At 44.8% G+C, this 15,068-nt stretch overlaps 1 protein-coding gene across 2 annotated transcripts in view; it reads left to right on the forward strand.

Annotated features, from left to right (window-relative positions):
- FOCAD (focadhesin) overlaps positions 1 to 15,068 on the forward strand; it is a 135,126-nt gene that overhangs the window by 67,146 nt on the left and 52,912 nt on the right. For both annotated transcript variants that reach the window (XM_083718244.1, XM_083718245.1), the window contains exons 16-19: positions 7,260 to 7,394; positions 9,093 to 9,143; positions 12,438 to 12,521; positions 13,921 to 14,059. In XM_083718244.1, coding sequence (XP_083574370.1) covers positions 7,260 to 7,394; positions 9,093 to 9,143; positions 12,438 to 12,521; positions 13,921 to 14,059 — 409 coding nt within the window. The remainder of the gene's footprint in view (positions 1 to 7,259; positions 7,395 to 9,092; positions 9,144 to 12,437; positions 12,522 to 13,920; positions 14,060 to 15,068) is intronic.

Consider the following 15,068-nt stretch of genomic DNA (forward strand, 5'->3'; position numbering starts at 1 on the left):
CAGCGATGATCAAATTACTTTAATAGCGGCCGAATTTTTAAGAGCTGTCCATGAAGAAAGAATGGGCCATGATAAGGGGACTTAGTGGTTGTTAATGGTAGGTGATGATGTTGCGTTGTATTATTATTTTATTTTATATTGTATTATGTTATTTATGTGTGGTGTGTTATGCCTAATGAAGGATTTTGAATTTATTGAATTTATTAATATTCAACCCAGAAAAACAGCGAACATTTGTTGTTGACAAAGGACAGCTGGACATAGAAAGGACATTACCTAGAGTGGCTTAGGGCCTCATCAAATCTAAATCCAGCCCTGATCACTACAGTGGTGAAGCTGAGAATGGAGGTAAACGCGACAGCAGCATGGCTTCCATGGCCATGGCCCCTTCTTCTCTTCCTGTCACCACCACCAGCCGAGGCTGTTTCTCTGCTCCTTCTCCTTTGTGGCAGGAGGAGGAGAAGGAACCGACCACTGAAGTCACGCTCAGCTTGGCCTGCTCCTCCACTTTTGAAAATTGGAGGGGCCTAGCCCCCTCCCCACAAGGGATATGGGTAGCGCTGTGGGTTAAACCACAGAGCCTAGGACTTGCCAATCAGAAGGTCAGCGGTTCAAATCCCTGCGACGGGGTGAGCTCCCATTGTTCGGTCCCTGCTCCTGCCAACCTAGCAGTTCGAAAGCATGTCAAAGTGCAAGTGGGTAAATTGGTCCCGCCCCGGCGGGAAGGTAAACGGCATTTCCGTGTGCTGCTCTGGTATGCCAGAAGCAGTTTAGTCATGCTGGCCACATGACCCGGAAGCTGTACGCTGGCTCCCTCGGCCAATAAAGCGAGATGAGCGCCGCAACCCCAGAGTCGGCCGCGACTGGACCTAATGGTCAGGGGTCCCTTTACCTTTAGCCCTGTCCCAAAAAGTATTGTGGGGGCCCAAAAGGGCTCGGCCCCTAGGAGATGGCGCCGCTGGTCAGCAAAATTTGGAGGGCCACAGGTTAACTACTCTTGCTTTAAACATACAGTATTGTATTCCCTTGGAAACTATATCATAAATGGGTCTGTTTGCCAGTGTATTTGGTGTGTAGTGTAGTGTAGTGGTCTAAACCATTGAGCCTCTTGGGCTTGCCGATCAGAAGGTTGGTGGTTCGAATCCCCGCGACGGGGTGAGCTCCCGTTGCTCTGTCCCAGTCCCTGTCAACCTAGCAGTTTGAAAGCACACCAGTGCAAGTAGATAAAAAGGTACCTCTGCAGTGGGAAGGTAAATGGCATTTCCGTGCACCCTGGTTTCCGTCACGGTGTCCTGTTGCGCCAGAAGCGGTTTAGTCCTGCTGGCCACATGAACTGGAAAGCTGTCTGTGGACAAACGCCGGCTCCCTCAGCCTGAAAGTGAGATGAGCGTCGCAACCCTAGTCGCCTTTCACTGGACTTAACTGTCCAGGGTTCCTTTGCCTTTTTTACCTTTTTTATCAATATATCAGCAAATCGTTAATTGTTACTTAATCACATGGCTTTTACCGAAAGAATTTTTTATTGCCTGTGATTGTGAGAGCAGAAAAGCCTTTTTAAAAAAAATAGTTCTAGATAATGCCAGTGATTTACTATGTCTCTGCTAAACTCCAAGGGCACTTAGCTTTGAAGACTAGGGAAGTCTTGACTCTTTCAGTTAAAAACAGGGGAAGCCAAGGTGCTGGTGAAGAAGCTTGGCTCGCTGGCTGCAAATCATTGTTGGCAAATGACCACCGCAGAGCTGGAAAGAATAACCGTGATAATGGGCTACCTTATCTGAGTGAATTCAAGTCTTGATTTAGCTGTCTGGTTTCCTTTTGTAAAGGACGTTAATCTTGGGGTAGTGTTTGAACTTGGAAAACATGAAGTCCCGAAATGTCGCTGTAACACCCATCTCGCAGTTAGTTAGAGGGACAAAGCCTAAGTTCAGAGCTGAGTTTGCGGTGATTTGAGCTAGAATAAAAGCAGCAAGCAGAGAAAGAAAGAGGGAGCCATGCCAGATCTCTGTCTGAATCCGAAACTGCAGAGAAACAAGGCTCTTTTGAGGTGCTGGTGTTGTGAACCCCTTCATCGTGGGCTCAGTAATAATAATAATAATAATAATAATAATAATAATAATAATAATAATTTATTTATACCCTGCCCATCTGGCTGGGTTTCCCCAGCCACTCTGGGCAGCTTTCAACAGAATATTAAAATACAATAATCTATTAAACATTAAAAGTTTCTCTTAAATTATCTATTGCTGCTGCATATTATGATTAATCTATTCCTCCTTTCCTCAACCTTATTCTCAGAATCCCTTTTTCCATGCTAGTGTTTTAACATGTATACAATAAAAAAAATAAATCTACAAACATTTCCCAATCCTCCTTGAAGGCTCTCTCTTCTTGTTCTCTCATTTTGCTAGTTAAACTTGCTAATTCAGCATATTCCACCCATTTCAACTGCCACTCCTCTTTTGTGGGTTCTGCACCCTCTCGCCATTTGGGGGCCTATAATTCTCTCGCTGCAGTCATTGCATACAGAAACAAGTTCCTTTGATTCTTTGGTACGTTAAATTCAAAGACCTTCTAAACCCTGTATTTGGTCTTGACATAAAATACAATAGCATTTGAGGCTTAACGTTCTAAAGTGTGCATTTTTTCAGGACAGTGGTCATAATGTGGCTAGCCTGACCAGCTTAATTTATTCCTAGTAAGGACATTTGGAAAATGCACATTACTTTTCCTTATTGATTTTTTTATATCTTTCTCAACTATAGTATAAAGTCAGAGAATGTAAACATTTCATACAATCAACATTTGCCCCCTCCCCGTCACAGGGTAAATTGATCTATCATTTCTCCCTTTAATTTGTAAATGCATATTTATAATCCCTCTGAAACACTGGATATTTCTCTCTCTCTCTCTCTCTCTCTCTCTCTCTCTCTCTCTCTCACTTCTGCAGATGAATTGTTCTCTCTAATTCTTGAGAATAGTATTCTTGAAAGTGGGGGTGGAGAAGTGTCATTTTCACTCAACATATAATCAGATTAAGTTTCAGTAGCTGTCATTATTAGTTACACTGGAATTGTATTCACGGATCTGCCTGTTCGTTAAAAGGATTTAACTCAATAGGCATTCCTGAAAGCTTTTTCTTTACAGTTTTTGAAATGGTCCCCTAAAGTGTTTTCACAACCTCTGAAGTGGCTGCTTAATTCAGCAATTACTTTTCTGATGCCCAGTATTCTGATTCTGGTTTTTTTCTTTTTTATCCGTGTGTGTATGTGTGTGTGTGTGTGTGTGTATATATATATATATATATATAATATTGCTACACTGAATTTCATCAAGCAATCCCCGTTATGGAATGAGCTTCACAGGGATGCTGTCAGTTCATTTCTCTGCACGAATAAATAGTTGATTCTTCCATTTGGCGAAGGCACATCTGCAGCTTTGCTCACAACGTTGTATACATTATGAAACTTTCTCCGGCATTGACTTCCTTGGTTTTCAATATAAAGCAGATGTGAGACTCGTAACATGGCCCCCTGGTAAATCTTGGCTTGACCTTTGACTTGAGGACTTGCAACTGTTGAAGGAATTTATTTTCTGCGGCATTCTACTCATCATCCATCTAGGCACCCATTGCCGTTGCAATGTAGACTCGAACAATGAAGAGCAATAGCAGATAACTAATCCTGGCAGAATATAGAGCGATGTCTGAAAAGTTGAAATTCTTGAAAGGAACTTTGTGCACTTATGTCAAAGATGGATCACAGGGGAATCCATTGAAGTCTTCATTACAATGGTTTGCTCCCTACAGAGCTGGGGATCTTGGAAAACCAGGAGACACACTTATGGGAGAGAAGAAGGGAGAATTCAGCATTCATGTCTGTGATGCAAAAGATTTGATTGTCAGATTCATTCATTCCTACTATGACCTTATGTGTGGTGGACTTAACTCGTTGCAATGGATCGGTCTGGCAGCTCTGTAAACTTCCTTGTGTTCCTTGAAAGGTTCAGCTATTTGTGGCATGAATGGAAGATGGGATACAAGCAAGCCTATCTTCACTAGTTCTAATGTCTAAAATTCTAAAATTAGCATTGTTTCTACTACAGTGGTACCTCGGGTTACATACGCTTCAGGTTACATATGCTTCAGGTTACAGACTTTGCTAACCCAGAAATATTACCTCAGGTTAAGAACTTTGCTTCAGGATGAGAACAGAAATTGTACTCTGGCAGCGCGGCAGCAGCAGGAGGCCCCATTAGCTAAAGTGGTGCTTCAGGTTAAGTACAGTTTCAGGTTAAGAACGGACCTCCAGGAAGGAATTAAGTACTTAACCCGAGGTACCACTGTATTACGAAGAGAAGGCATTGGTGCTTTAATTCCGGTAACAACATGAAACCTTCAAGAGCAAACATTATCATGAGAGAGAGAGAGAGAGAGAGAGAGAGAGAAAGAAAGAAAAGAAAGAAAGAAAGAAAGAAAGAAAGAAAGAAAGAAAGAAAGAAAGAAAGAATTGGGGAGAGAACTCTCAAAATGTTGAATTGGTACTGAGTTAAAGTTCTTCATCCAAATGTCCACATTAAGCAAGGGAATTCAGTAATGTTGCTTAGATTATGTTAGCTGCTTAAGGGTCTCTTACTAAACGGTGATCATAAAAGAAACAAGGACAGTACTTACAAGGCTTTGAGATCTGTTTAGTTTTTGGAATTCACTGTTTTATGCCACATTGTTCCAAAAGACCGAGTTACAAGGCATATTGCATCTGATGAAGGAGATCCGAGCCCCTGGAAGATTTGTAATAAATTTGCGAGTCTTCTGAGGTAGCACAATGTAGGTTGGGTGGTCCTTGCCTGTGGAGTTTTGCTGCTCTAGATTCATGGCCTTCAGCTTTCGGAAGGTCTTCTGCTCCCTTATACCTGACTCTGCCTCCCAAGACACCTGTGTGATGATGCTCTCTGTTTCAAAACCTTCAAATCCCTCCTAAAAGCTCTCCTTCCTATAAATCCTTGGCCCCATGGCCTGCTGTAATCTAGTATAAATTCGACATATTCCCCTCTGTTTACCTCTTTGCCCAACTCTCACCTCTTCTTCTCTTGCGTCCAAGTGTAGATTGTATGGGGCAAGATCCTACTGTCTTGCACTTTGTAAAGCTTCATGCACATTGATAGCCCTATATAACTTAATATACCTTTTAACAGGTTGAACGCGGTTGATAGCTCCTTCATGTGAAGGAAGTACCATGCAATTTACTGGATAGCAGCTCCACTTTGTGTGAAGTGGTCTGTATGCAGAGTTTTGAGCGTTGCACAGTGCCCTTCGTAACGTGGAAGAAAAAGAGTTTGTTTTTTATTGTTTATGGTCTGTTCAAGTCCTGAAGGGTTCCTTGAAGAGACAAACATTCACAAGTACTTAATCCTCATCCTCCTCACACTTCTCCCCCTTTCCCATTCCATAATTCTGGGAACAGAAGGAAACAGTGTCTGCTTCTCTTTGTCTCTCTCTCTTTGTATAATAATTTTTATTAATTTTTAATTACAGTGATCCAAAAGAGCCACATTATCACAATACAGTGGTACCTCAGGTTACATACAGTTCAGGTTACATATGCTTTAGGTTACAGACTCCGCTAACCCAGAAATAGTGCTTCAGGTTAAGAACTTTGCTTCAGGATGAGAACAGAAATCGTGCTCTGGCGGCGCAGCGGCAGCAGGAGGCTCCATTAGCTAAAGTGGTGATTCAGTTTAAGAACAGTTTCAGGTTAAGTACGGACCTCCGGAATGAATTAAGTACTTAACCCGAGATACCACTTTACCCGATTACAATACAGTTAAATAGCCAAACATTCAAATACCAAAAAAAATTTGGGTGACTTCCCGTGTGCTGGATTTCAGGGAACAAAGTTCTTATTTCTTTCTGCTTCCATAATCTTGATCATTCCAATTACAACAGCACTGATCTTGATCCTTTATTTTACAGCCACTGGTTTCATGACTTTCACTCGTAATTGCATATTCAATAAATTTTATTTCTGCAAGAGGAGTTTATGTATGGATTTTGGGAGGGGTTAATGCTTCATTGGAAATGGAGGAGTCACCACCTGCCGTAAAAGATGTACCTCGTCCTTAAGGAGACCTCTCTGAACCCAGAAGTGTTAAACATCAACCACCCAGTGGCAAATATCCCATTTCCGGGGTTGATATGAATTGGGAGTCATACAACAGCCTCATTGACTGGTTCCATTCCTGTTCTATAAGGCACTCAGTGATCAAGTGCTTGATTTTATTGCTAACTTATTTATTAATCTCTGGAGCAATAGAAATATATAGAGAAGTCTCTCTTCTTTCTCTTTGGTGATCCCTCGTAGCCGAGTAAGATTGTTGTCAGGGAAGTGCCATCAGTGCAGGAGGGAGAGAGCAAAAGCCAAATGGATTATAGAGAGCCTCCAGGGATCGTGGGAAATAGCTCATCTTCAATGGAGGAGAGTAAATGTGGCTCCAGTGGAGAGGAGGTGCAGGAGTCAGAAGTGGCGAGGCGGTCCCAGGACTCCTTGCCTGGGAGAAGCGGGAAGGAAAGGGGTCCTCCGCTGCCCATGCCCTCTTTGCGCAGAAAGCATTCACGCAGAGAGGGGAGGCGCAGATTGGGCGTCAAGAAGCTGCTTTGCTGGGGAAAGTTTAGGAACCGCCCACTCACGGATTCTGCCAGCGATTGAGTCAGCCATGGGAGAGTGGCGCTCCGGACAGATAAAGTTTATTTTGGCAGCAAAGCCAAGACTTCACAGCCAAGTAGGGAGATATTTGCCTGCTTGCTCCCGAGCAACCCCTTGGAAACGTAACAAGTGTTTTCCATAAACATGGTTTTAACAGTGAGTCCGTAAGTGACTGTGGAGGCCAATTCTAGATCCACACATCCTTCCACAGTGGGGACATAAGTTTCTGGGCGGGAGTTGATCATGGTGTGGATTTGGCAAGCATGCCTTCCTCTTAGCATGTTTCTCCCTTGCGTCCTGAGTTCGGGTGTCTTCAAAGCCCATGACACCTTTGGTAAAGGCTTTTCTCCAATTGCAGCGCTCGCAGGACAGTGTTTCACAATTGTTGGTGTTTATACTACATTTTTTTAAAAATTGCCTTGAGAGAATCTTTGAACCTCTTTTGTTGACTACCAGCTTTCCGCTTTCCATTTCTAAGTTTGGAATAGAGTACACCAAGCCCTGCTCTGATACGGATATTTGGCGCTGTTGTGCTCACGTTACCCTTTGTTCTCTTTCCAGGTTGTCTGCATTCGCTCTACGTGGAACGCCCTGTCGCCAAAGCTGAGCTGTGACACCCGGCCACTCATTTTGAAAACCCTGAGCGAACTGTTCTCTCTTGTGCCTTCCTTAACGGTGAACTCAAATGAGTATGAGGTATGCCAGATGGCCTTCAGGGTCCCTTCCAACTCTACAATATTATTCGGATATGTGGTAGATACTGTCTCGCATTTTAGGAACGTTCCTCCTGAAAACCTGCAATCGGCAGTTGGGAGCTGCTGTATCAGGAGTGGGAAACCTTTAGCCTTCCACATGTTGTTGGACTACAATAAAAATAATAATAGTAACAACAACAACAATTTATTTCTACCCTGACCATCTGCCCAGCCACTCTGGACAGCTTCCAACCGAAGGTTAAAAATACATTAAAACATCAGTCATCAAAATCTTCCCTAAACAGGGCTGCTTTCAGATGTCTTCTAAAAGTCAGATAGTTGTTTATTTCTTTGACATCTGGTGGGAGGGCATTCCACAGGGTGGGTGCCACCACCGAGAAGGCCCTCTCCCTGGTTCCCTGTAACCTCATTTCTCGCAGGGAGAGAACCGCCAGAAGTTCCTCAGTGCTGGACCTCAGTATCTGGGCTGAACGATGAGGGTGGAGACGCTCCTTCAGGTATTTTGGAATATTGTGAAGCTCCTTGACATCTGACAGGAGGCAGGTGCCACCACCAAGAAGGGCCTCTGCCTAGTTCGCTGTAACCTCACTTCTCACGGTGAGGGAACCACCAGAAGGCCCTCGGAGCTGGACCTCAGTATCCAGCCTGAACGATGGGGGTGGAGATGCTCCTTCAGGTCTACTGGGCTGAGGCCGTAGGGCTTTAAAGGTCAGCACCAACACTTTGAATTGTGCCCGGAAACGTCCTGGGAGCCAATGTAGGTCTTTCAGGACTGGTGTTATATGGTCTCGGCGGCCGCTCCCAGTCACCAGTCTAGCTGCCGTATTCTGGATTAACTGCAGGTCCATAAATGACCATATAGCATATATTCAACACAAAAAACAGTGACAATTTGTTGTTGACAAAGGACAGCTGGACATAGAAAGGGCCCCGTTACCTTCAGTAGCTGAAGGCCTCATCAAACCTAAATCCGACCCTGGACGTTGGACTGATCTATTCTTAAAACTTGAGCAGGGAGGTCACAGGCTCCCCCTGCCACATATTATTTCACAGGTCAGCTATACTGGGGGCGGGGCTCCCTCAACATCATTTTATTGTGCAATATCTGCTTTTCACGTTGTACTGTGGAGCTCACCATGTACTGAATAAAAAAGATCACACCTCCTGGTTTGGGTGAGAAGCTGAGAACAATGTTTTGATAAGTGACTGGCATGCTTTTAGCGGGAGAAAATCTTTTAAAGTCCGTTAATGTCACTGAGACTACAAACAATGTGAATGGTCTACAAATTGCCCCTTTAGGAGCACTAAAAGGTCAATTCCCTTCCCTCCCACAGAAATGGCACTTGTCTGCATTTTTATTGTACATCATTGGATATTGGCTCTTGAGAGTAATTTTTGACCTTTTGAAATTCTCTCCGTTAGTATGCTAAGGTCCATTGGTCTGCATTTTTAACCCAGCTAAATTGCTCAAACCGTTCTGGTTACCGTAAATTGAGCTGAAAAAACACCCTTGGCAACTCCAAGCCCTTAACTTCTATTGTGAAGAAACTGCCGAGCCATAATCACCTGTTCTCTGAGGGAAACATAATAGAAGGCAGAGATATTATTATTGGCTTGTATTGTGTACCTTGTTGCCCAGATAAGAAGGCGTGGTAACCTCTTTTTCTAATTTTTATAGAAATTCAAAGTTCAAGTCGTCAGCTTCCTGTGGAGCCACACACAGAGCAAGGTGAGAGACTGGAAAACAAGGTTTGTCCGGTTTGAACAAAATGCATTTCACAGACTTGGCATGGCTCTTGATGCCGTGTGGCCAGGTGGGAGTGTTCAGGGAGGCAGGAGAGGATATACTGTTTAATAATATCCTTCCCAACTTGCATTAACAAATTCTGTGATTTAGCAGAGGAACATTCCCCTTTTTAAACTTACATAGCGGATAGGTTTGCCAGGCTTGCATAAGCCTCTAAAATAAGTTTCCTGGTAATTCCTTTTTTATTCCCTCCTAAAAAGAATAGAAGGGACGCGGGTGGCACTGTGGGTTAAACCACAGAGCCTAGGACTTGCCAGTCAGAAGGTTGGTGGTTCGAATCCCCGCGACGGGGTGAGCTCCCGTTGCTCGGTCCCTGCTCCTGCCAACCTAGCAATTTGAAAGCATGTCAAAGTGCAAGTAGATAAATAGGTACTACTCCGGTGGGAAGGTATATGGCATTTCCGTGCGCTGCTCTGGTTCGCCAGAAGCGGCTTAGTTATGCTGGCCACATGACCCAGAAGCTGTACGCCCGCTCCTTCGGCCAATAAAGCGAAATGAGCACAGCAAACCCAGAGTCGGTCCCGACTGGACCTAATGGTCAGGGGTCCCTTTACCTTTAAAAAGAATAGACACGACACAGTCTTGTATAAAAGTATAAAAGAATTTACTCACACATTCTGTTCACAGATGGATCCCAGAAGGCAGACTTAAGTTACAAAATATATAGACCTGGAATCTATAACATAAGGAGATAGTTCCTTTATTCTCCCAAGAGAGCATCTCAGGCTGATGCTTCTTCAACGAAAGCAAAATGGAGAAGAGAGAGAGATGTGGTGGCCAGCTCTGTGCTTTTGTTACCTGCACAGGTGAGGTCACGCCCACCTCTGGTCACACGTAGAGGGAGTTTGTCCCAGCCCAGGAGGAAGCAGGAAGTTTATCTACTGGCTGGACAAACATCCCTCTTCATGTCTAAACGTGTCCACTCTAGGAATGTTGTATTTGACTGCTCTGTGTTTCACACCCCACAGTGGCCAGGGGGGAAGTCGCCCCGGGCTGCACAGCGCCAGTAGATGCCACACTGAGCAGCGCAGCTGGGTGGGTGAATTTTGCATTGGGAAGAGGCCTGATCAGCCTCTCCTGATGTGACAGTTGTCATGCATGCAACGTGTGACATCAAGCCCACATGCGTCATATGTGTCACGTACACACACATACACAGCATCAGGCGAAACTCGGCACCTGTGCTCCTATGCTAGTATATACATTTATATGTTTTGGTGTTCAATGCTACTTCGGTAATGAATTGGACCTGTGACTGTACACTGCTTCTTGACATATGTTTTCCATTCGTGGTGTGTTTTTGTTCTGTACTTTAAATCTAATGCGTGTGAAGAATGTTAAACTGTCAGACACAGCAGCTAAATCCAGCACTGCATCTTGGAATAGTTACAGGGCAGAAAAGAACTCTTAGAGGCTCCCTGGCACTTAGAAACTTTGGCAATTAAGTAGAAATAGCTTAGATAAATAGATAATCACGTCAGCATGACCCCTATTTGTGTTCTTATTTTTAAAAAATGTCCTCCGTATTTCTTTTTGACTGCTGCTATTCAACTTAAAAGGTAAAGGTAAAAGGACCCCTGACCATTAGGTCCAGTTGTGACCGACTCTGGGATTGTGGCGCTCATCTCGCTTTATCGGCTGAGGGAGCCGGCGTACAGTTTCCAGGTCATGTGACCAGCATGACTAAGCCGCTTCTGGTGAACCAGAGCAGCACACGGAAACGCCGTTTACCTTCCTGCTGGAGCGGTACCTATTTATTTACTTGTACTTTGATGTGCTTTCGAACTGCTAGGTTGGCAGGAGCAGGGACTGCACAACGGGAGCTCACCCTGTCGCAGGGATTCGAACCGCCGACCTTCTGATCGGCAAGCCCTAGGCTCTGTGGTTTAACCCACAGCGCCACCCGCATCCCATCTATTCAACTCAGATTTTAAAAGGTGGAGTGCCATTCACAGTGGTGAGCAATTTGAAGGTGTGCCCTCAAATGCCCGCTTTCCTCTTTTCCCCTCCCAGGCAGGATACTTCGAGACCTGGTCTATATGTTACCCTTGCTATGGAGATCAGCATCTCGTGGGTTTTCAACGCTTTATTAATATACTTTGGTGTAAATCGCTATAACTTTACCCACCGGCGGCCCATATTTGCTGGCTGGGACTGTGAGAGTCTTGGCACGAGTCCCCTGATTTATGTTTTATCTCAAATAAATGATGCAGCTGGAAAATAGTTACCTTGCCAAGCCCCATGGTGAGGGTCAGGTATAGACAGGGTTAGGGAATCTGTGGACTCCGCTTCCCATCAGCCTCAGCCAGCATGCCCAATGGTCAGGGACCATGAGAGTTCTAGCCCAGCAATCTCTCAAAATCCCTGCCTGGTAGAGATGAACTCTGTTGTTTTGAACTGATGAGAGAGAACAGCTGGATTTCCACGTAATGGTACACTTCTCCACTGAGAATAATAATAATAATAATAATAATAATAATAATAATAATAATAATAATAATAATTTTATTTATACCCCGCTATTCCCGGCCAGAGCTGGGCTCAGGGCAGCTAACACCAATAAAATTTCAGTAAAAACATAAGAAAAAGAAAAAGAAAAAAAAAACAATTTAAAATGCAGGTTAAATGCAATTTAAAATGCAGCCTCGTTTTAATGAGAATGAAAGCAATGGCATGCATTTTTGGTTTGTGTTCCCATCTGCATTTTTTATTGGCTGCAGGGGTGGAGGAAGGGAAGGGGGTGGCGGCGGGTTGCCCAGGTGTCATCACTAAGGAGGGGTGACAAAATGGTGGGAGGAACTCACCGCGGGGCCTGCAGCGCGCCCAAGCCACGCATCTCTCCTGGGAGTGACGCAGTGGCTTGAGCATGTGCAGGCTCTGCACTGCCCCAAATGGTCTGCCCGCTGCCTCCCCCCAGCTATAGGGTGGCTGAGTGGGAGGAGGCAGGCAGGCAGACTCCTTGGAGGCCCCACAGGCTGCTGGCCCTGCCCCTGGGCGCAGGGCACGCGTGTCACCCCAGGCACCCAATCGGCTTGCTCCGCCGCTGATTGGCTGCTTCAGTTTAAACAAGGAGTTTCAGGTTCGATCCCCGTAAAGGACAGCTGCATATTCCTGCATTGCTGGGGGTTGGGCTAGATGACCCTCAGGGTCCCTTCCAACTCTCTGACCTCATACCACAGGGATGTATGATGTGATTGTGACTTCTTTCGTCTCCAGGATCCACTTGTAGCAACATCGGCGTACAAATCTCTCTCTGAATTTAGCTCAGAAGAACACATCATTCTCCATCTTCCCGAACAGGTACACGTCCCTCCCTCCCTTCAAATGTAGTGGAGAAGTGATTATTTGTCAGAAATGGTGTAGACATTGGTCTACACCAGGCATGTCCAACAGGTAGATCGCAATCTACTGGTAGATCACGGGGTGTTTCTGGTAGATCTCTGATCCCCTCAGCAATCTCCCCCCCCCAAAAAAAAAACCCCTCAGCAACAACTTTGGCTTCCAAAAAAAGCTCAGTAACTTTTGTCCATCCAACCATAATAGGTAGATCACAGCCAGTTTGTTTATACTGTGAGTAGATCGCAGTCTATTGGGAGTTGGACATCCCTGATTTACACCTTTGGGAAAAGGCATTTCGCATTTTTTCCAAAATTACACAGCAATCCTTTTCTTGCCTTGTTATCCTCAGACTCGAATTTAAACAACAATCCAGAGATTTCGTATTTTTCCTGTTATCGGCAGCCCAATTAACAATAGCCCGATACTGGAAACAACCTATAGAAATCCCCATTGAAATATGGTTAAATAATATCTGGAATGTGGCTCTTATCAGAACACCTTGCAGAAGGGCAATTAAGATATTTAAAGGATAGACACTTTTGATGAGACTGGGCTTATTTTCTTTTGCTTTATAAATGAGACATGAGATACTTTTATTCCACCCACAACACAAGAATCTCTGTGGAGAGGATACTTGAATTGATAATGTGTAAATAAACGTATTGTTTGTCTACTGTGTATTGCATATGAAACCTAATACAGTCGTACCTTGGTTTTTGAACAGCTTAGTTCTCAAACGTTTTAGCTCCCGAACACGGCAAACTCAGAAGTGAGTGTTCCGATTTGTGAACTATTTTTGGAAGCCTAACGTCCGACGCAGCTTCCAATTGTCTGCAGGAGCTTGCTGCAGCCAATCAGAAACCCCGTTTTGGTTTTGGAAGTCGAACGGACTTCCAGAACAGATTCCACTCTGCCTGGTATCCTGTAACTTCGCTTCTTGCAGGGAGGGAATGGCCAGAAGACTCTCGGAGCTGGACCTCGGTGTCTGGGCTGAACGATGGGGGTGGAGACACTCCTTCAGGTCCTTCCTTTCATAAAAAAAAGAAAACATGTACAGTGGTACCTCAGGTTACATACGCTTCAGGTTACATACTCCGCTAACCCAGAAATCGTGCTTCAGGTTAAGAACTTTGCTTCAGGATGAGAACAGAAATCATGCTCCGGCGGCACGGCGGCAGCAGGAGGCCCCATTAGCTAAAGTGGTGCTTCAGGTTAAGAACAGTTTCAGGTTAAGAATGGACCTCCGGAATGAATTAAGTACTTAACCCGAGGTACCACTGTATTTGTTTAATTGATGTCTTGCCCTTGCTTGGACTCTTAACTAATGTCCGCCTGCCCCACTGCTTCCTTGCTCACACAGGCAAGACCAGAATTGCCCAAACCAGAAGAGGTGGATATCAATGAAGAGGAGGAAGAGGAAGAGGAAGAGGTGGATCTCTCTGTTCCTGGTGCCTCCTATATCAAATTGTTGAGGCTCACGCCTTCCCCTATTCTACCAGGTATAATGCATGCAGAAACGAACAGATTTCTGGCCAGACCTTTGTATATCATTGCTTCCCTTCTGAGGAGTTCCTTAAAATTGCTGCTAAGTGATGAGAAGCAGGTGCCAGACATACAAATAAAATACGATATGATAATCTTTATTGTCATTGTTCCAGACAATGAAATTGAAAAAATCTACAACAGACATTAAAAAACCAACAAGCCTGCTATTCCAGCTATCCCAGCCCGGTTAGCCCCCTAAAAACTCTGATACCCCATAATTAAATACAATATACTCCCATAGAGACTACTGTAAAGGTAAAGGTAAAGGGACCCCTGACCATTAGGTCCACTTGTGGCCAATTCTGGGGTTGTGGTGCTCATCTCGCTTTATTGGCCGAGGGAGCCGGCGTACAGCTTCCGGGTCATGTGGCCAGCATTACTAAGCCGCTTCTGGCGAACCAGAGCAGCGCACGGAAACGCCGTTTATCTTCCCGCTGGAGTGATACCTATTTATCTACTTGCACTTTGATGTGCTTTCGAACTGCTAGGTTAGCAGGAACAGGGACCGAGCAACGAGAGTTCACCCTGTCCGGGGATTCGAACCGCAAGTCCTAGGCTCTGTGGTTTAACCCACAGCGCCACCTGCGACCCATGGAGACTACCTTACACTGCGTTTAAAACCAAAATCGCATTTCAATAGAAACTGTTTCTCAGGTGGCTAGTCCTAGTCTTTATAACCCTGTACCTTCTTCCATAAGGCAGAAGCTGAAAGAGATCATTTCCAGGGTGCACGCTATACTGCACTATCTCTGCAGCTTTCTTATGGCACCTGGAAGCATAGATTTGATCCAAGGTGGGAAGAGTGCACCCAATTATTCTCTCCACAGTCTTTACAACCCTGGACAGCATTGTTTTTCCCCTGACCGTGCAGCTCCCAAACCACACACACAGACCAAATGTTGTACTAAGCAGTCATCTTCGATCTTCGACGTTGGGGACAAATGGCTGGAGATGGTGGAGCTT

Source organism: Podarcis gaigeae (genome assembly GCF_964106915.1).
Source record: "Podarcis gaigeae genome assembly, chromosome: 17".
NCBI lineage: Eukaryota > Metazoa > Chordata > Lepidosauria > Squamata > Lacertidae > Podarcis > Podarcis gaigeae.